This window comes from Corapipo altera, unplaced genomic scaffold (genome assembly GCF_003945725.1).
Source record: "Corapipo altera isolate COAL_440 unplaced genomic scaffold, ASM394572v1 65, whole genome shotgun sequence".
NCBI classification, from domain to species: Eukaryota; Metazoa; Chordata; class Aves; order Passeriformes; family Pipridae; genus Corapipo; species Corapipo altera.
In genome coordinates this window covers 1,161,308-1,184,487 of record NW_020884891.1, presented here as the reverse complement: position 1 = coordinate 1,184,487, position 23,180 = coordinate 1,161,308, and the positions used below count along the sequence as shown (strand labels likewise).

The following is a 23,180-nucleotide window of genomic DNA, read 5'->3' as shown; positions in this document are numbered from 1 at the left end:
AAGATAACCTACTCTGTTAACTCCCTCATTTACAGAAAACTTGGGGTTACTGCTGGCACGTCCTCTCAGTTCTGTTACATATCCCAGGCTTTACTTTTACTTTAACAAAGGTGGTGACAGAGGCCAAGACACAAAAAAAAAGTAATTCCAAGAATCTAGAAAGATGTATGACATTTTTTGTCTTGATTAGGAATGATTATGAAACTCTTTATAAACAATCACAGCAAGGTTTTGTGTTAGATATAGGTAACATCTGATAAATATAATTTTTCTCCTCATATATATTATATAAAAAGACTATAATACACAATCAGAGATCTGGGAGTGCCTCTGAACAACTTGCATGACACGATGTCAGTTTTATTCCTGATTTGCTGAACTGGGGTCACACTGGTAAATGTAATCTATGTGCTCATTTTTAAGCATATGCCCAGTTTCACTGGTTATTATTTACAGTTAACCTTTCAGGGTAATGATTATATACTGCATGTCAAAACCCAGGATTTTATATTGCTATGAAAGAGAATATTTTCTTCCTTTTATGCAAATATTAGACTGAGATTGACCCAGTCAGGAGAAATAATCAATTTAGAAATATCTTTACTATTAAAGCACACGGAATCAATATGGAAATGTGAAAAACAGCAATTAAACATTTTCTTTTCTACAACTGTTCAACGGTAAAAACAAAGATGTAGATGTAATGTGCATCAAAATGATTTAACATTTTACAACCAATTTTCTACTTGACATATGTTAGTGCATGATTCATCCACATTTTTCAGAATCAAAGTCCATGATCTGGCAAACTAATTCTGTTAATAAAATGAAAAGGTGACCTTGCTTAATTTAATAAGTCTGTGTAGAAATACTCTTTCAACATGTTAAAGAATTACAAAAAGGTTATCATAGCTCGCTTTCATGGGAGAGTACTCTACCTTTTCCAGCTCATTTCTCAGACTTTTACTGTAATTCATTAGATTACATAAAAACAATGTAGATCATTATATTTTAATAAAGGCTTTCCTTTCCTAATAAAATGTCTGTCATTTATATTCAGGCACGTATTATATAAAATGCTTCCCTTTCTGAAGAAAACCTTTTCATATTCAAGTCACAGGATGTTGGTAGCTCTAGGAATTATTTTTCTTGGCAAGGGATTTTCAGGATGGATTTGGTTTCTAGACTGAATCCTCCAGAACTCCAGTCCTACATTTATCTCCAAAACAGGTACAACCCAGTTGCCACCAGCACAGCTCTGCAAACCAGAGGCACTGGTTTCCTTCAGCAAAGGACAGTGTATGATACTTCACTCATTAACTCAGTTTGTTTTTCTTTACACCAATTAATGTTGACTGTGATAAAATAGTTTAGACAATACAAATACATTTCCAGTGAAATCTTAATAGGGTCCCAGTCACTTAATGAGAGCGATCAGACAATGAAATCTATTTTAGTTCCGCTTGCTTCCAAATAAAAATGTGAGCCTCCTCAAACTGCTCAGGAAGAGATGTTTCCTGTTCATCACCAATCCTAATTTGTTGCCAGCACATGGCATCATGTTTTATTGCCTGGGAAGGGCTGAAAGAAGAGCACATTCTTCTTGTGCAGGAGGAAACACCAACTGCAGCCGCCGTACCTTCTCTGAAGGGAAGGTTTGATCCTGGGAGATCAGCAGCTGCTCCAGAGAGAACAGCAAGGTACATACTTCAGTGCTGAAAATGCATAAAAAAATGCCAAATTCTTCTCTCCTGGATTACCAGGACAGTTTTTCACTACTTTACACAGACCAACCCAAACTGGCCCCTCCTGGTTACACTCCGAGCTGCTCAATGTGGCCAAAACAGAACAAAAATCTATCACCTTTCAGGTGAATTCCCAATCAGCAGCCGTTTTGTTAATTTTTTTTCCAACTTTTTTTCAAAGCAAACACAGACAGCAGAAGGATGAGATCACCAGGACAACCACAAGGGAATATCAACACAAGCACTTACTGAATTCACAATTTTGCAAAAGAATCCTTACAGAACATATTCTCCAAAACACCACAATAAGGAGCAGAACACTTATGTTTAAGCAATCAAGTAATCCAATCCAAATCAATGGGATTATCTGTTTGCCTAATTTTAAAAACATACTGAAGCATTTCCCTCATTTAGGATGTAGGACAAGGACCAGAGCACAACAGCTGCTAAATCACATTTAAAGTGCTTAATACCTGACTAGAATTGAAACTATGGAGATACTCACATTTAAGTACACAACATACATACTTCAGATTTATTCCCTTGTTTTCTCCCCAGTTTGCACCAGTGTTGTTACACCAAGAATTCTGCTGCAATACAGTTTTATAAAGATTTCCTTTAGGAAACCACACCACTCAAATCTTAATCCAGATCTGAATGCTGCATTTGAGGAGAATATTACTTATGTAAATGTAGCTTTCAGCATTGCAAAGAGATGATGGCTCAACATTCTTCTGCAACCAGAGACCTTTTACCCTACCAGTTAACAACTGCACCTATTTAGCTAAAGACAGATCACAGAAATAAAAATTTATGTGTATGAAGATAACTTGGGCTTAACAGCTCTTTTGAAAACCTGCTGGATACATCTAAAACTGAGCAGGGGAATCAGCAAGGACTGATGTTGGTTGTCTTTGATGGTGTTTGCTACAAGGTTCCAATTTCTAGTGTTAGCATAAAACATGCTTCTTTTAAAATGAAGGATCATGAACAGCCCTTATGTCCCTGAAGGTGACAGTCCAGAATCTGAAGATGCTCCATTTGCCAGCAGGAGAATTATCACCCTACAATGCCCCTGATGAGCCTTGTAACCAGCTAAATCAATAAGCCATTCTTCCGCAGCAGGAATGTAAAAATTCTGGAATGACAATAAAACTTCAGTTCTTACACTGAAATGCAGGACTGTACAATGTGCTGTCTGGGATCCTTATGCTCTTGAGACATTTAAATACACTTGCCTGTGATACTGGTTAAAGGTACTGAAAACAGTAAGTATTTGTTCAACTTTATCAAAGTTTTTGTAAAGGAAAATAAAACCTAACCAAACCTATTCAATAACAATAGTATTGCTGCCAAAACAGTCCTCCAGAAAACAGGGAGTGCTGAAGATAAATCTTTCATATCTCCTGATGCTATTTTTGACTGCAGGGCATTTCTTAATGTTACTTAAAAGAGCTATAACAGTTTCAAAGTCAGTCAAAGATGTGATTGAGAAGCAGACAGGTATTATGATCACTGCAGACCTCAGTGCCATCTGACAGGAGATGAACAGAAAAGCTGGTAGCAAAGAATGTCACAGATTACAAAAACAGACAGATGAAAACTCACTGGTTTCGCCAACTCTGTGACACTTCAGCCAGCTTTTTCCAAGTGGTTCCTTTCCTTCTGAAAAATCAAGATAAACTCAGAACAGACCTACCCTGAGTGTCAAGACAATACAGTCTTAATTCTCTCAGCGTGACCACTTCGGCTGAACTTCGTCGTCACAAAAGATGTATGAACCCGGCAGGATTAAATTTAAAAAAAAAAATCCGTACAAATGCATAAAAATGAAAGTATATTGCTGAGTTTCACACTTCTTGGACAGTAATTAGTAGCTGAGGCTATGTGTAAATTAAATTTACAACAAGGTTAACCATTCAGCAAAATCTCAACAGCTTTAGCTATTCATTTGTCAAAAATCTAATGTCCCACCCAGATAAAGCAGACACTAAAAATGGATCCCTAAAGAAAGATAATATTAAAAGAGAAAAGGAGTGACTCACAGCCACCAAGTATAGTTCTTAGATGATCTGAACTCTACTGAATGGCTCTATTTTAAAGAGTAATGATATGATCCTGCATTCCTCATTCACTCCAATTCATGCTCCTTTCAGCACAGAAATTTGCTGGTATGAGATGGGTGGTACTCAATCATGCAGCACACATGGTCTTTAATTTTAAAATCCAGTTAAATAGATGTTCTAACATCATTTTTTATCTAAGAACATTTCATGATAAAATAAAAGAGCCCGCATGTAACTTATTTGTCAGCTTTACTGTGTAGTGGATAACTTTCCTCTGTTACTCACATGAGCTTTCATTTCCCAAATCCATCTGCATTCATTATGACAGTAAAAATGAAGAGTTGCTAAAGAGATGTATGCATTTTTATTATTGTTTGAAAAAATAGATCTTTCCACAGTCCTTTGAGCTTCTGAGTGTGTGATTTGTATAAAATATTTCTCATTTTGGGGACAGAGCAGATGGAGTGCAGGGCACTGTGGGATATGCCATTTATCACAATGACAGTGCGTAGGTAGCACTGATCCTCTCACCACAGGGGGAAGCTTGAGCTGCAAATGTGGAGCAGCATTAAAAGCCCGACGAGTGGAGTTTGGCAACACTTGTACTACTCATTAACTTAATCATATTAATTTATTAGCCATATATATCAAAGTAATTCACTACTGAATTGTCACCAAGAACAATTTATAAACTGTTAACGTTTCCCATAGGCAGAAGAGTGTTGTGGCATCCTTAATCAGTACGTTTGCCTTTGATTAAAAATAATAATTTCTACCAAGCCAGGTAATGCCAACAATGACAAAGTCCTGCATATGTTTCTCATTATAAATGGAACTTTGAAATGACATCTGTGACAACTGAAAAAAAAAAAAAAAAAAAAGGTAATTGTAAGCAGCGAAATGAGCCACAGAAATAGGATGTAAACACACAAAAATGTACTCTGAGAAAGAAAAGGGTTCCCTTAATGCCACAATCCCCTGCTCCCAGAGGCTCCAGACTCCTGCCAGCCCCAGTGACTCCACATTAAACACCCCAAGAGGTGGGATCAGTCTCACTCATTCCTCTAACGTGTATATACCAAATCCAAGTGCCTTAAGATTGCAGCAAATACTGTTTTATCCTGTCTTTCCTATAGAAAGACTAAGTGGCTGCTGATACCACTGATAAACTGAAGTAACACACAAAGTTATCATAATCTTGTGAGCTATTTATTTATTTGGATCCTACAGTGATGTGACTTGGTACAGTTATTAAAATATTAACTTCACTAAAATATTCATTACCTGAAACTATTAAGTTCACAACAGTTTCTTTTAACTATTAATAAGACAAAACTGCACTGAAAAAAAGTATTTGTACCTGTACAAACAGGTCAATATTTTAATTCTTACATTCTTAAAAATTCTAGAAAACAGCTAATGAGACAGTGCCTATTTTAACTGCTTATAAAAAAAAAAAAAAAGATCACTTCAAGGAAACTCATGTAGAATTTCTGGCTCCAGCTGCAGGATTCTGAGCTCAAGTGCAGTCAGAGTGATGTTCATCCTACCACATAAAAAAAACTGACCCAGACAGCAGGTTTGTGCCCTGGACCACAATCTAACAGAGTTCTAGTGACAGGATGATTTTCTTCACGAGCCACTCTCTCCAATACCTTGAAAACATAATGAAGCAGTCCCTAAAATGGTTTTATTGAAATAACAGCAGCCATTCTACAAACTAAATAGAGAAAAATTGCAATGAAGACTTCATAGAGCGGTTTTCTAACATTTTTTGAGGACAACCTAAATGAAGGGTAGGAGGAATGAAGTTGCACAGAAAACTATCAAAAGATGCAACTACTCTTTCAGCTTCATTCCATATCAACAGTTTGCTGAACTACTGCTTTAAATCAAGTAACAGATTTCAGCTTCTCTCCACATAGCAAACTACTGGTTCAGACCTCAAAACTTCCTTCCTTAAAACTTCTCAAAACTTCCTTGAGCATCTGCTCCATAAATAAGTCCCAACTGACTTCTCAGGATACACTGAAGATAAAGACTTGTACATTAATAGGAGATAAAGCTCTTTTTTGTTAATGTCACTTCATCCCACGGCATTGTTTGAAGGACTGAGCCTTTGATGCCCATCCCTCTGTGACATGCAGGTTTTTTCCTTTGCCCTCACAGCAGGCAGGGGCACCACGCTGATTTCCACATTTCCTACTCCAATACAAGAAAAAAAACACTTTCTCCTAAGTTAACATAAAATGGACAGTAATTAAATATCAGCTCTTGAAGGATGCACTTAGGGCACAGTTTCCACCAGCCCTTCCGTGCATCCCAGACACACCACCTCATCTTTCTCAGGCACAGCAGTAACCCAAACATAACCCAAATACTCCCATTCCCCAAAGGTGGAAAGTACCTACAAACACTTAAAAAGGTCGAGGCTTCATTTGCAGCTCCTTCACAAGTTACTTATGCATAAGAGTAGTTGTAGCTGGCTTTGCCAAGAGGTCAAAAAAATACACTCCACACTGGGAAATGCAGTGTGCCTAATTTAACTACCTGTTTATTATGTGAAAATGACCATGTAAACTGAGCTGACACAAACCAAATGGGTGATGAAAATAACAGCACATTTCAAGGAGTGGAAACACAGATGGCTCAGCCGAGTCTGCAGGAAGTTACTAATCATCACTCTGTAATACCCCCTCCAGACAGAGTTGGGAGCTCTGCAGCCAGAACAGCGACTTCTTGAGACCCATCCATCTCACCAACGACAACTCCTTCACTTTAACCTGACAGAGGACTAAAGAGCAGGTAAAAATGAAAAAATGCAATGGATGGCTGAATCATGCTGCATTGGCTGATGTGGAGCCTGCTACTAAAATGAGTTTATCTGAAGAAAACAACTCAGTTTGACACATGAGAAAATGAGGGAGCAACATAAGAACAGTGAGTGAGGGTTTTTTAATTATAACAATGTAGGCAGATTAACATAAGCATCTGCATATCTGTGCTGTAGGACAAGGGAGTATCAAGGACTGGACAAGAAGACATTCAGAAGAAATGCTTTTGGTAGTTACACTACAGACAGAGGAAGGAAGGAAGCAAAGAAATCATCAAGATGTAAAAAGTCCTTCTTGCCTCACTATCAGTGTCCTCTCTACTGCAAGGGGTGGATCCAGCCCTGCCATGCTGCAAACTCTTCTCAGTCTCTGTCCTGGCCCTGGTCCTGCTCCGTGCAGAAACCTGCACCGAGCTGGTGGTCACTGAGCAGGGACAGCCAGGGGCAGGAACAGATTCAGCTTTATACACAGACTCTGTGGGCCAGAACTGTCAGAAACACAGCAAATTCTATGCAAGTGAGATCATAAACACAAATTGATGTTTATGGTCTCACTCAGCCAGCAGGCAAGAGGTTAATAACCTTGCAACTTTTATTCCAGTCTATTATCCACCACTCGGAAGTCTGGAAGAAAAACCTCTGTTCTGTGAGAAGTGTTAAAACCCATTTTGTTCTTAGTTCAGCCAAAAGGAAAGAATCAAATCGCAGTGTTGAAGGCACCCAGTAATTAAGTGTAAATAGGTATAAATAAAGCTAATGGGGGCTTCTTATCCCAGGTGCTCCATCAAGTTTACAACAGCTCAAATCCCCACTGTGTTCACAAGCGGCTCTTTCAGCACCTTTCCTGACTCGGAAACTCCCTCAAATTTTACACTATTCTTTCTTCATAAAATACACCAACACAAACCCCCACCAGGAGCTCTGAGTCCTGAGTGACAAGGCCATGGGGCACCAGTGGAGCTGTCCTGCCCTGGGCTGGCGTCAGGGCCGCCCCGGCCGCAGGGACCCGTCTCATCCGGGCCCTCGGTGACACTGGGATGCTCCGGAGATGGGCATTTTCTCCCGCCTCCAAGCTGCTCCCACAACTCCCTTTCAGCTGCTCCCACAACTCCCTTTCAGCTGCGCCAGGCATATTGTCTGGGGCTTTTGGCACTGGGTCACACACAGGTTTTCTCAGGCAGCTCCCAAGGTCAGAGAGGCCTCGGCTGAAAGACACCCCCCGAAGTCAATCCTCTCCTGTAACCCGTGTGTTAAACACAGCAGAAGGCATCCTCCTCATCACTTCAGACTCCAAACAACCTCCAACAGCCTAGAAATTCAACTTAAAGATCTTTTACTCAAAATATCTGTGAGACACAGAATGTGTCTATGATATGAGTTTAATGTGCACACCCTGCACAGTGCATCCTAAAATATTACCCAGCTTAAAGTAACAAGGCAGTTCTGCATAATCTGATGTCTTATTTGCAAACTTACACAGAGTGGGAAAGTAATATGAAATATTCTGGATTTCAGAGAAGAAACTATCAATGCAAGGTGGCTCTTGTGCTTTCCTATCAGTACTGACATCAACACCGAATCCATGAAGTCCCTAAGTTGAGAACATTACAGAGATACAAAAAATTAAAGCTCTTCCCTGTGTTACCCCTGTGAACACCAAGACCGCCGAGGCCCTCGACTGCAGTGCACAGGTTCTGCCGTGTCACACCAGGATAGACATCACTACACTCCTAGAAATAATCTTTTTTAATTCTGCATCTCCTGTAACATATTCTACAACTTTATATTCTCCTAAACACTTCACCAGGTTTGGTTATTACGGAGTTACAATATACTTGACTGGATTTTGACAGTAATCTTAAAACACCTAAGCCTGTTGAATGTTTAAGCAATTACTTTTATGAATACAGTCTGTGAATATAGCTTTATTGTGAAAATCAACTTACCTTTAGCATACAGCAGTAAATAAAAAATTAAAACACTCATCAGGATAGCACAAGATTTAATTTAAACTCTATTAATAAATTAATGAAGTGAAATTAAATACTACGCATTAGATTATGTTTAGGGCTTGTTTATAATTTCACATATTTTCATGCTACTTTTTTCATATTATGTTACTGAAAGCAGATTAATAAAGTACAATCCACTGTGGCAACGTGGACTTATCTGCTTTTCAAGAGTGTTTCTTCTCTAATTCGTACAAGCATTTCTCTATCTCCCAGCATACATTAATGGTGTTACAATACAACACACATTAGCCACGCTGCTCATATCCCACGAGAACTAAAACACACACATTTCAAAGGAAGAAATGCTGCTACAGGGTTCTGAGACAATAGTTCATTTTCTCAGGTTTTTTTTTCTTTTACTAAAATAACACGTTTAATGGAATTTCCTGTAAGGAAATTACAATTAATAAAGAACTAAATTACAAATCCATTAGATTTCAGTCACTGCAGCAACAAAACAGAGTTTTCATGAACACTCAAAAAATCCAATAACGTAACCTCTGGTAAAGCCTGAAAAAGCCCTGAAGGACAAGGCAGTTAGATCAATATTAGTTTATTTTAACTGCTGTGCAGTATGAAGAGATGAGGCTGATCATCTGATGGATTTTATTACCTGTCGGAGAGATAAGTCCTGGTGATAAGAGGCCTGGAACTCCGTGGGGCAGGAGACGTGCATTTTCTTGTATGGCAACTCCTAGGGAACGCTTGGGGGGTCTGCCAGGGCGTGAGCTGATGAAATAAGAGCATAAATGAAAACTCGTTTTCTTTCGGAAATATTTGCTTACGACACAATGGCGTCGATTTGTATAAAATATATGAACCGTCAGTGATATGAAAAAAAAATAAAAATCAGAAATTCTTGCCTAAGAAAAAAGAAAGATAATTTGATTAAACACAGAATTGCACGGATTTCAAAGGAGCTAACAGTAAGCTTTTCCATCATCCAGGGCTTCCATCACCTTACAGGTGGCTGGTGGAGAGGGGTCACAGCAGTAACTGCTCCAAGGTCTGGGCCATGCACCTGCACCACAGAAAACTAAAATCTGTGATGCTGACAGATGAGAAATTGGAACCCTGAATGTAACATCATCTCAAATCTTGCCTTGGGAATGATGGTAGGTAACTGCCCACTTCTGAAGGGGCAGAGATAATTTAGCACTGAGCTGTGCCAGGGCTGACCACTTATTTTCACAGATTAGGACTGGTAGTTTTCATTACTACAGATTAAATGAAGAATGTCAACCCAACCTAGCAAAAAACTCACCACCCCTTGACCAGTTTATGAATAATGGCTGCAGATTTTAATCCAAAATGTTAAAGGTCCATTTACAGACTGGTTCCATTGAATTCTTGTTTTCTACTACCACATTTATCCCTTACATTGGTGTGTACATGTAAATCCTGCATAGCTGCCATCATAATACAGATTTACAGGCCAAAAACCCATTTGAATCGACTCTTCTCCAAGTCAGCTAATAAAAATGCAACCTCCTCATGTTTGGAAAAGCATTGCTGCTTCTCTTTGGTCAAAACAGATTTTACTCTGTTGAATAATGGAGCTTTTGACAACATGGAGTGAAACACTGTATAAAATAACTAAGCTGCAACAATGAATGAGGTTTGAATAGAAAACATTTCCAAAATGACTTCTAGCTCACAAAGAAATTTAAGTTAAACTTCGCTCGATCAACTTACAGTGGCAAAGCCCTCCATCAATGTACAACAAACTCTGCATTTCAATGAAGACAACTTCCAGCAGCACCACACAGAGGTACCATTAACCTGTTCATTTTTCATACCGTGCTACTGTTATTTTGTTTTACTGTACATCGAAGTAGTACAAAATCTTTTTTTTTTTTTTTTTATTATTTTATCTCTATAAAACCATTTTCCCCCCCCCCCCCCTTTTTAGTTTCAGGTTTGTCCATTCTGTATTTCATTTTATTCAGTACTTTTTCCATTTTTTCTTTTTGATGCTTTCAGTTGTTTATCATCCTATGATGGCTGTGCAGTAAAGCTGGTTACAAGAGCCTCGACTCGCTGGGTTATAATAAAGTAAACCTAAAATAAGAGCAGTTGATTTCCACGGGAAGTCTGATGCACATGTGCATTTTCTATTAAAATCACCTGCTGAAATCATCCCCTGCTCAACAATACTGTCTAACAGACAGTATTAGGCTGGTACGTGGGGGTTTTAAACAAACAAGAGTCGTTCTTTTGAATTACAGAAGCCTGTGCTTATCCACAGGCATGTTTAAGTGCTTAGTTGGCACTTATTGTCTCTGGAAAAAAACCCAAACAAACAAACTACAAACCAGCTAAAATTAGCAGCTTTCTCCAACAGAAGAAAAAAAACAAAACAAAACAACAAAACATTCTCTGCTCAAGCTCAAACACTAACAAATCTTTTGCAGAAAACTCCATATGTTGATATTAATCTCAGAAAAACATTTCAAAATTCAACAAACAGCTTTAAGAGATTTTATGAAGAGACTTTTTATTTATGATTTGTGTTTTCAGAGGACGGGGAGGGGGGACAGTGGAGTTTCACACCCCTGGTTATGCAGTTTTTGCCCTGACAACAGTTGGTGTGGATGGCTCTGCTGACTCTGAGCCCACAGGTTCACCAGAGCAGATCTTAAGGTGTTTCTCAGCATTATACCATGAGCAGACCTGAAGAAAAGTGTACTTCTAACCTACTCAAACCCTTTTAGTCACTATTACTATAAAGCAGCAACTCCTAGAGGCCGGATTCTGGGCTTACTTCTACAGCTGCAGCCGTAATAATTTGAATGGAATTGTTCCCAGCTGAATCTGTTCAAATAAAATTCAAAGTCCTTTGTCTCTAATTTAATCTTAGCTTTTAAATGAAAAACTCCAGGCTGGCTGCTGCTTACAGATGACTTTCACACACCTGCAGAGGACCCTTTGGGTCTTTAGCTCTGTGTTCTGCAGTTTATATGAGAACACCTTCACTGCCCCGTGTCTGGTTCTGACCCAAGGAAACAAAGCCAAGAGCTCCCAGTACTGCCCAGATGCCCTGCACTTCCAGATGGATTCCCTGGAGATCATCAGAGACATGTCACCCATCATAAAGCAAGACCTTTAGCGTGGGAGGACAGCAGAACTCACAGAAAGCACCTCGGTTCCACATCTGAACCCAAACAATTCCAGTTCTGGCCAGAAATAAATTTTCTGGCATTTCTGTTCAAATGTGAAACCAGAAATTTCACAGAAACAGGATACAAAGGTCTGCACGAAATCTTATTTTTTAATAAGAGATGCACAGAGGAAAGAAAGCATTAGCAGATTCCAGGTTTCTGTGGGATTTACTTTGTGTTGTGGGTGCACTGATGTGAGGGTCAGGGCTTGCACCACCACTGTCTCAACACTCCCAAATATCCCCTCTTGTCGTCTTATGAGGTCTAGGATTCCAACAAATTTCACATTCACTGTTTAAAACACATCTAACCTCCACAACTGAGAGAAAATTGCTAATACAAGCACTGAGCAGCAACGCCAAAGCAAGCAGAGTTATCATTTTGGGAGAGTAAGACATAATTTGTGATTATGTAAGTATTAGCATATAAATGCTAATAGCATTAGCATATAAATATTAACTTTATTTAATATCATTTCTCATCATCTTTTGTCATCCTGCTCCTTTATTGCGTTTTCTTTTTCACCTTTTCCTTTCTCTCCTTCAAGAAAGTTACACATTCGAGAAGTGTAGAAAAATTTTTTCCTCACTGGTAACAAAGGAAACATAAACAGGAACAATGAGCTTCAAACAATTTTAACTGTGTTTCTTTGAGGGTCTAAAATCTCTGCACAAATTTTATATTTGCCATCAATAGGAAGGATGTGAATGGAAAGTTACTCAAATCTAAACTGATATTAACGCAATGAGAAACTGCTGGTTTCTAGATATCTCTTAAAAACATTTTAAAATACAAAAGTTATGGTCCCAAGTGAAGACCATGGAAACTAAAACAGAAGTAAAACACTGTTTCTCATTTATAACTTCAGGAATCTTATTCTTTTTACTAAATAAGGTCAGCTCAAAGTCTCTACTCATTAAAATTCTATTAGTATCTCTCAAAAAGAAACCCCAAAAACTCCTTAAGTCATCAACTACTTGGAAGTGAAGATGACTGGAAGGTTTGGGGTTTCTACCTGCATTTATATTATATCTGTAGTCATTCTTCCCATCCTCTCCACCCCACCCCTGAAAAATCACTAACTCTTGAAAGAGAAATATGAACTAATTTGAATTTTGTTCATTTTTTTAATTTTGTTCGAAATTAAATTTGCCAGAAAATAAATTACATCGTAAGCAGTATGTCTGACAGTTAAAATTTATACAGTAAAATGTTGTGAAATTGTTCATTAATGCCTGTTTTCTTCTTTATTTTCCTCTCCTGTTGAGATCTAATTTTATTATTTTTCCTCTCAAAGTTTTATATATTCCCTAGATATCCCAAGGATTTTTAATTTGAATCAAAACATGAAATTAGGTTATTTTTGTGATTTTCTTAAAATTACCGATCAGCTCCATCTTTCGTAACTCTATTTTATGCTCATTATAGACAACTATATTTCATAAAATCCACGAATTCATCAATGCTTTGTGAAATGTAATTAATCAGTGGAAACACAGAGCACATCACTGTTGATGTATGATAGTGCTCTACTTTTGTGCTCTTAAATATAGGAGATTTACTAGAATCAGAAGTGAATTTGCATATTAATCAACACAAATAAACATGTGGTGATTTAACTAGGAAACTGTTATTTGGATGACAATTTAATCAGCACAGGTTGAAAGGTCCATCACTGCAGCATCCTGTTTCTGCTAAAATATTGATTGCACTGCTGATTTCAGTAATGCTTTATTTTACAGGGCACAAATAACCATGTAATTACTCTTTAATTGAATGGTAATTGCTTGCTGGCAATTATTTGTTAAGTTTTGGAGTGTAATTACTAGGTTATTTGTGTTTTGTGAAATAAAATGTTATGTATTAGTCGGCCAAAATATTATCTGTCTGAATGGTCTGCCAAAACTAGAAAAGTAAGTTATGATGGTATGAGCTTGACAAATAACACTATAGGACTAAAACTATAATTAAAAGGATCAGATGAACCTTTGAATACTTCCCCTTTACAAAATTAACATTAGATGTAACATTTGTGAGATAAATGGAGGAATACTGTACCACAGAAGCCTGATTTCCTCTGGGGTCTAGTCCACCATTTAGCATAATTTATCCTGATGTTTTGCTTTTCATTCTCTGAGCTTCTTTAGAGGAACTGAAATAGTACCCTACCCTCTTGAGAGCAAAGAATAAACCAAGTAGAAATATATTTCAACAGTACTTCATATTCCTGCAAGTGAAGTGGATCCCACCAGCACATTATCTTAGCAGCCTATAAACTCTGCAGCCTTGGCAGCTCGGGAGATAACAAGGGAAAGCTTTCTGTTTTGCAGTGTCAATGAGATATGACACTTTCTGTGATATGTTTATTCCAAGTTGTGATAGATGAGGTACCCGATACTTTGATCGTTAAGATCTGAATTTTACTTCTACACTTTTCATTTTTGTCATCAACTATTTATGTATTGGCAGGAGCAGCCTGGCCAAGACTGCTGATTTTGTTGTTTGTTTTTTTTTTCAAAAGATACCCCCAGTTAATAAATTAATTATTGATTTCATGAGGCTTGAGCTATTTGGTATAAAAATATGCTAGGCTAGTGATTTAGGAAGCTCTCATATGTATCACAGATTTCTTCAGCAGCAACATGTTTTATTAGGCTTAAAGGAGAAATACACAAGTTGTATATGACCTGCTGTGTAAATTGCCCTGATAATAGTGGCAGTAACTGGTGCAAGCGCTCAGAAAAAAGAAAACACAACAAAAACAACACTTAAAAACTTCAACCACCCCCCCCAATTTTAGTTACTTTCCTGAAACTGCAACAGGAACCACAAATTCAAATTTTTCCACTCTCCAACGATCATTAAATACCCCCTAGTGATTGTGAAAGGAACTTTTTGAAGCTTTTACCAGTAAAATATAACATCTTGATGAGTTAAAATTCCTTCCCATTATCTTCAGATTTTTTAGTTGTAGCGCAGACTTAAAATAATCTCCTTGCTTTGGCATTTATTACAACATTTCAAAGATGCCAATGGTAGTTAAACTCTACTTGACCTCTCAGTGTTTAAGAAGAGAAGCAAACCCTGACCTCGCAGCAACCTGATTCTGTCTCCTCTCCGTGCTGGCAAACTGATCACTTGTCTAACCATGGCAGGACATCGGATCACCGGCCACATCAAAGGCAACAGGAGCCAATTCAGCAGCAGGAAAAAAGCCATCCATGCAAAATGGGCAATTAACATTAATCATACATGAAGTTCTTGGAGCCCACAGCTAGAACCTGGCCCCTGTGGCAACTCTCCAAGCAGTGCCCACACCGCAGGGCCGCAGACAGGGCTCACCTTCCATGGGCTCATGGCAGGAGGAGATCGTGGAGAAAAGCTCTGACACTCCAACACAAAACCCTCCCACTCCATTCTCCCGGGATTTCAGTGAGGAAGGTCCTCAACACCAGCCTCAGTGAAAGCATCAGTGGAGGTCTGTTCCTAAAGCACCGCAAATCTGAACTTTGTCATTATTGAATTGATGTTGAAAAAGAGAAGAATTTGTAATAGCACTGAACCATTCAGAGCAGGACTAAAGTGGACTATTACATCTCTGTAACTTTACCAGATGTCTTACAGATTTATCTTACAGATAAATGATAGCCCACAGGACCTTTTGGTTATTTACTGATTTAGTTACTTATTTAAAACTTGAGTTGGGGGCTACAGTCAGAAAAATTACCCGAATTCCTATTATTCAATTGTCACTGTAGTCTAGTTGCAATAGAGAACAAGTGATTCGTTCTTACTAACTGCTTACTTCTGAAATCAGGCATTTCAAAACAAGTTAAAAGCCAAAAAGGATTCTTGGTTCATTAAGATTTAAAACTTTAAATAACTCTTTCTGAATTACTTATTGCTGTGCCTGCAGAGAAGAAAGTACCTCAACACTCCTGTTTTTACTTTTTTACTGTCAAATAACACTTGCCACACGAAAAAGGGGAATAAATCACCAAATTTCAGCATTGTGGTGATTCATGGCTGCAGCCAAGATGGAAGGTGAGCCATGTAACACTCTGCACCAGCTCCATTTGGGGATGTGTCAGTAATGAAATTGGAAGTGTGACTACAGCACATGTCCATATACACACAGTAATTTAATATAACTGTATTAAATTAGTAACTCTAGCAGCAAAGGTGCAGTGGCACAGATAAAATATAGTTCATTTAGCAACCTGAGATCACACCCAGTGGGACAAAGTTCCTGCTGCTGTGTCTTTACTACTATTGTTCCCCACTGTATCTTGATCAAACCCAGCAGGAGGGGGCCTGTCCTTCCTGGAATGATGCCACTAACTACACACCCAGACCACAAATTCAAATTACAGGTTTGTTATCCAAACAATGCTCATCCACAATGTCCAGCTAAACCAAATGTGAAAGTGCAGAGACATTGCCAAGTGTATAACGAGCCTTGCAAACCTTGGCTCAGCTACTTGGGTAGTTCTACTTGGATTCTGTCAAAGCTGGGACTGAACCCTGGACTGTCTCTTGGGAAAAGGATCAAGTGAGGACCTCATAGTGACAATGAGTAGTCTCAATCTCACTATGCTGAAAATCCTTGAATGACAAAATCTGCATAAAAATCTGTATTTTCTCCAAACACAAAAAAATACATACTGACTGGAAATGGAATGAGAAAGAGCATGAGGAAACTCACTTTCACTGAGGTAGCTGAACATCACAAATACTGCAGTGCAGAGTCCAGCTCACTGCAGTTTTATGCCATTAGGCTGAGAAGCTTTAATCCAAGTTCATTTAGCACCAATTTTTCCAGGCATTATTTCAGTTTCCACATAAATACTTCTACAAATATTTGCATGGATACTTTCCAAGCAGGGAATCCCCATCTATTACAAATACTCATGATATGTCATGTCTCTGAATTGTATCAGACCCCTACAAGTTTTATTTTTTACCTGTATCTGAATTCAACGCCAATTTAGAGGAACATTATTACAACGTTTTTGAAATATTGCTGTTTACCACTGAGTTGTATCTCAGTAAGACTCAATTGAATGAAACTTGTAAAAAATGTGGCTATTTAAGCCTATTACTATGGACAGAAACCCACTGGCAAGACTGGACGTATTTCCAGCCCCAAGTATCACATAACCCACTGGAGCTGATCCTAATTCCCTGACAGGGGGGCATTGTGCTGTGGGGGTACAAAGCTGTCAGAGCAATTTGCTGTCTGATGCAATGGGAAACTACTCTTGCCTTAACTGTTTTCCATCTCTGCATCGCAAGTTTGAGTGTTTTCACAATCTCGGCAAAGACTCTTCGAAGTCCGAAAACAGAAATTCATCTTGCAAAGAATAATAAGTGGAAGAACATAGAAACAGTTCTCTGTACCACCTTTTGCACCCATATCCACGCTGAAAGGAGGAATTGTTCTCAGCAATCCAAAGGAGCCTCTATGATTAGGTGATTGTATCCAGGAGTAAACATCTGAGGGTTAAACTTCACTACACTGAAAACACCCCTTTAGTTTGCTGGTGGTCCTGGAACAGTATGAAATGAAACAGGTAGTAAATATAAGGAAATAGCTCCACTGCTCCACCTTTACCTTTCCAGATTTTATGACTATATTTCACTTGTTAGCTACAGAGACAGACAAGGTTATTACTTCTACTGGAGATGTACAGAAAGATGGGGATTTTTAGGAAGGAACCTTTAGGACCGTGAAAATATAAGAAGGCAGAAGGATAATTTTTGCAAAATTAACATCTAGTCTCTCTCATATACAATTAGGAAAAACTGGGAGAAGCCAACTACAGAAAAAGCCAAAATCAGTTCAGAGTACTGAAAAGTTATTCTGAAATTCAGGTATTTCCTGAACTAAAGCCTGTCCTAGAGTAGATACAATGCTTGAGCAGACAACTCATACCTGCTGTTGATCTTTACAAGACTTCCCTTCAGACCCAAAGGTTTGACTCTCCTAAAAATTACATGTATGTGAAACTTACTGGGCAAACAGAGCCTTGCCATGGACTTCCACAGCATCACAGTCACACGTCACATGCACTCCCTGCTCCTTACTAAAGATGTTGTTTTAAAAGCTGTTGAAAAAAGACTGAAAGAATTCAAGTAAAAGAGTGTTTGTAACCAGATTTCCTGGAGATAAATGAAAGACATACGTTTCCATGGCTGCCAGCCTACTAAATTTTGCAAGCATAAATATTTACCTAGGACTGGGGGGGTGGGGAAATCAGGAAGAAAACCACCATCTAGACCCTTCAAAGTTTAAATGCTGTAACACAGAGGTCATTATTTATAAACAGAAATAGAGAACACATCTTTTCTATGTATATTTTCATCCCCTCCATATGCCTTCTATTATTACCATTCATACCCCAGAAAATAATTTCTCTGTCACTTGCTCACCCTGTATGTATTCATTTTCTTTAGGCTTTCTTGTGGTTATTGATTTCCTGCTTTGTTGAAGTGGCTTTGTTTCTTTCACAGCAGGCTATCCATTTTAAAACAACACTTGTTCAACAAATAAAAAAAATTATATTCTAAAATTAAATTAGTTTTATCTTCACTTATTTTTATCTGAGTTAAATGCGAGTGACACATTTCCCCTAAAAAAAAAAAAAAAGGAAATACTTCATGCCTCCCAGCATGCAAACTAGTAAATAAGTACATTTTTTCTTTTCTAATAAGATGTATTTATTTTTATGACTGCAAACATGAAAGAAAAAGTGTAGTATAAATAAAGCCTCTTTTGTACTCTTATGTTGTAATCACTTCTGTGGCCAGTGTTTTAACATCAACAAAAGAGGATTATCTGGTCCAGAGCCAAATTCGTTTAAGTCCTATTTCGCTACCCTCAAAATAGGCAAAAGAATCCTTTTTTTTCTTTCAATGCGAGTGGGATCATGAATTATTTTGCTGTCCTCCTCACTGGCCAGTCTGAGATACACAGACTTTATACAACAACTAATAACTCCCATTTAATCAACTGCAAACCAAGGGAAACAGCATTTTTGCAGCAGGAGACACTTCTGACATGGTGCAACATCTCGTTTCAGTGCTGCTTGTTCCACAAGTGCCAGTTCCAGAGTTCTGGACTTGTTTGCTCCCTCAATCCCCAACGTGCTCATTAACTAACTCAAGAAAACAACCAGGAAGAAAAGCAGGGAAGTGCACAGACACTGTATGAAGGCAGAACTTGTCAGGTTTCTTGCTAAAAGCACATTGCCAAGTGCCAATTATTAGGTCACCAAAAGCTCCTCTACATTTTCTTTCTCCATGTGCTCTAATAGATCCTCCTTGAACAGCAGGAATTTGCTGTTCCAGTATCCTCTTCCTTACCATTATGCCATAAATGAAAAACCATGCATACTCCTGCTCATGCATGAGAATTCTTTTCAAAAGTTAATGGACTTTATGTTCTTCATCCAGTTATTGAGGAAAAAATTATAAAAAACCTCCAACATTCAATGTCTTATTCTGTTTAGGGAGAAACAACCTCCTGGAGGAAAATGTTTCCAAACAGCAAACAGAGGATTCTTCAAAAGAGGTGACAGAGATGTGGGAGTTCATCTTTCAGGGCCAAACTGGCAGAAGAACAAATACCAGGACAGCTGAAGATCCAGGTGCACCTTTCCACTGGGATGGCACAAGAACGATCTCAAACTAATTCTGTAGGTGTGTGACAAATGAAAACCACTGAGAACTTTCTTTTTAGGCTGCAGCCATGCAAGGAGAGAAGAGAGGCAATGGTAATCCCCCCAAAGAGCTGTGTAAAGCAATATACTGCACACTGGAAAGGCTGCACACCCCGCCTTCGTTTGCATGAAATAGTCGGGTATCACCTGTCCAGGTAACTCGGGATCACAGGAGACATGTCCTGACTCTCTGGAAACTCAATACACAACAGTGCAACACCAGAAGTTGTTGTGTATCTGTTATCTAGGAAAAAGCAACTTATCTTGAGACACAATCCCATGTCGCGGGGCCAGGAAGACAGGGCAGGGCCATGACCAAGAGGAAAGGGTCAGGGCTGAGAATCCTCCACTGGATCTGCTCTTCACAGTCACGTTATTTGCAGAGGAGTGAAGGATCTGACTTCAAACAACTCACCGTGTTGTATAAGGCTTAACTGACCAGGTAGCAAATGATGCTATTTTGACATGAGAACATCTGATAATGAAGTTACAGCAAGTCAGTTCATTAAGATGAGGAATTTTTTGTCAAGCACAGACACAGAAGAAAACAGACACATCCACTGAAGGAAGTGCTTTCCATCACCACATGCTCTGCATCCCTGCAACATGACAGATGACAGCAAGCCCTGTTAGATATTTACCACCTTTTTAAACTGTCAGCAATCTTCAAACCTAAGTGGTGAGCTCCAGAGCTGTGTCATTTATCCTTGCAGTAAATACATAACAGCAATAATAATAATCTAATATACAGTAATTTCGTCTTTAGAGTTCAAAGTATTTTCTAGAGATCAATGTCATTACAGACAGGGAAATACAGAGCTAACAAGGTGGAAATCACCCTGAACTGTAGGGAGAAGTTGTAATCCTGAATCCCCAGCATTTGCCATTTTGTCATGAAATCAAAGTGATCATAATTAGGATATTTGTAGACTACCCTGAAGCTTGGATCTCTCACACAATCCAAAAGAATTCTGCAAAGATGGTACTGTAGAAACACACTGTAAACTGCAGTGCTCAGAGAACCCTCTCCTACTCCTCTGCTCAATAACTGGTGGAGAGTTTAAGAAACCCCACATATGAAAAACAGAAAGAGCTGCCTAAGTCTGCAGACTCAACTTTTAAAAGGAAATAGGTTTTCAAAAAGACTGCAGGATATAGGAAATGAAAAGAAAAACTGTTTTCCTTCAGTTTCCTGTTTAGATGTATGGACAGATCTGACTTCAAATAGATGAGCCACACAGAAGTTTAGTTTATAAGGGTCAGATGGTAACAGTTTCTGTTTAATCCTTGATTTACATTAACTTACAGGAAAATTAATGATTTTTAAACAGGCATCAAAGTGAGGCTGTTTTTTTCATTTCTCCAACTTAGCTTGAGGAACAATTGTTTCCTTTATCTGTCTTCCAGAAAGTTAGTGATTGTGTTTAAGTTAAACTACTCATTTAGCCTTCAGGCACAGCATATTATGAGTTGTTTTTCAGTGAACATTAGTCCCTTACGAGTGCAAACTCTTTGACAGCTCTCTCAGATTCTTGCGCTTACTGGAGCATTTCACAAAAACCACTCTTCACAACTGCACACATTATAATTTACACATTAAAACAGCAGGTTTTCACCTTAGGTCTGTTGCCAAGAATAATCTTTCAAAACTCTTTTATCTTTTTGTAAGAACATAATTATAAATGTGCAATTAACAGCCAAAAAAAAGGTCTTAAGAAAACTCTTAGAGCAATATTGCCAGTTTTAATGCCTCAACCAGATGGTGGTTTAAAGAAAGCCATTTAAAGAAAATAAATAAGAAGCCACATTTTTCAGTCTGGAATGATATGGAAAGTGTAACATTTGAGATATTAAAGCAAGAATGTTACAGGTCTGTCTAACCACCAGAAATGCTCTTAATTCTTCTGTTGTTGTTCTTTTGCTGCTGGACAGACAAAGCAGTTGTAAACATCATGACTGATAGGCATCAGTACAAAAGCACGGAGAGACCAGATGCAAAAAGAACTATTTGTTGCATTTTTTCCGTGAACGGAGCCCATCCAGTGACTGATTTTCCCCAAGGATGAATAATGTGCTCATTTTTGTCTTTTGTTACAACTTGAATTTGTAGAGTCTAATCCTGGAGTCTTTTCCTCTAAAAATACAGGTGCTTCCCTTTCACTAATTAAACATGAGTACTGTGTAATTGTTGACATTCTCAAGTTGGTGTAATCACCTTGGAATAAATGGCTCACAGAAATTCCAGCTTAGCCTTATTCCAGGTATCACTCGGATATTTTTCGAAGCTGCAGAGAAATTACATAAGGAGACTCTCTCCCATTTGAAAACAACCCAGCTGCATTATTTTACAGCCAGGACAAAGCGCTATAAAATACCTGCTTGGAACTAATTAATTTAGGAGAATTCTCACATCACACAATAAACTGATTTGACAATAAACTCAACTGCTTAACTGAATGCTAGAGTGATGGACATCTGGATTGCTCTTGTTCACATAATTTTACCTGTCCCACTATTATCAATTTCTCCAATTTTAGACAAATATTTCTTTCCTTGAAACTGAAGAGTTTTAAAGTAATTTTGTTCTTTTTATTTTTAAAAATTCAGAACAGAAGCTTCTTTCTCAGTGTTACTAGAAAAAGGAAGTGACATAAAACACAAAATTTATTGAATTTACTGAAGTTGGAAAGCACTTTTCAGCATCAAGAAGTAGCTGGGTTGTCTTTAAAGCCCAAACTGCAGAGACACTTAAAATTACAAACAGAAAACTTCATCTTGCACTGCACCTGAAATCATGAGGGTTTAGCTTTAGTCCTGTATCAACAATACATGAAAACAGACTCATCACCTCAGTGCAAAATTTACTGAAGAAATTGTTTCTAAACAGTGTTTTTAACTAATAATTTTCCTTTTTATTAAAAACAAACAAAAAAGCAAAACCTGAGTTCAAGCAACATAATTAGTTTCCAGGTCAACAAGTTCGTTTCCCTTAAATGTTAAAAATAGCTTTTATTGAAAAAATATTTTAAAGGAGCTCAGATAAGGAAGCATGAAAATCTGCTCTATGTTTGTGTCCAGTCTGGGTAGGTCCAGGTAATTACTGACCTGGAGAAATAACTTCTGCTTCTGATAAATAGCTAAACAACTATAAAGAGAGTGATCTCAGGCTCATGACAGCACAAGGTGCTGTTGCCATGAGGCAGAATAAAATCCTTCTAGAAAGGCAGTTGCAGATTTAATTGATATAGGGGGGGGAAAAGAAGATGTAATAAATTTATACTGCAATTTAAAAAGAAAAATCAACTAATTAAAAAGAAAAATCAACTTAACAGAGTGCTCTGTTCTAATAAAAGATGAGTATGGATATAAACACTCATGGACCAAAAGAGAGCAAATGATGTACAGAGAGGAGCTACCCTGAAGATTCAGCAATAAAGTGATTTGGCTCTAATATCTCCATAAACATTCTAAAAAGCAAGTAGAAAAGTTTAAACAAAAGCTCACAAAAGAGACAGCATCAACAGGAGAGGAGAAAGATTACAAACCCCTTCAGCGAGATCTGAGTGAGCAAAAGCAGCTTAAAAATTAATTCCACTTTTTCAAAAAGCAAAATTAATGAAGTGTGAAAAGCAACGAAAATGC

The 23,180-nt window shown here is 38.1% G+C and overlaps 1 protein-coding gene across 5 annotated transcripts in view; it reads right to left on the bottom strand.

Annotated features, from left to right (window-relative positions):
- DACH2 (dachshund family transcription factor 2) overlaps positions 1-23,180 on the bottom strand; it is a 248,298-nt gene that overhangs the window by 116,528 nt on the left and 108,590 nt on the right. For all 5 annotated transcript variants that reach the window (XM_027645383.1, XM_027645384.1, XM_027645387.1 and 2 more), the window contains exon 2: positions 9,270-9,385. In XM_027645383.1, the coding sequence (XP_027501184.1) occupies positions 9,270-9,385 (116 nt within the window). The remainder of the gene's footprint in view (positions 1-9,269; positions 9,386-23,180) is intronic.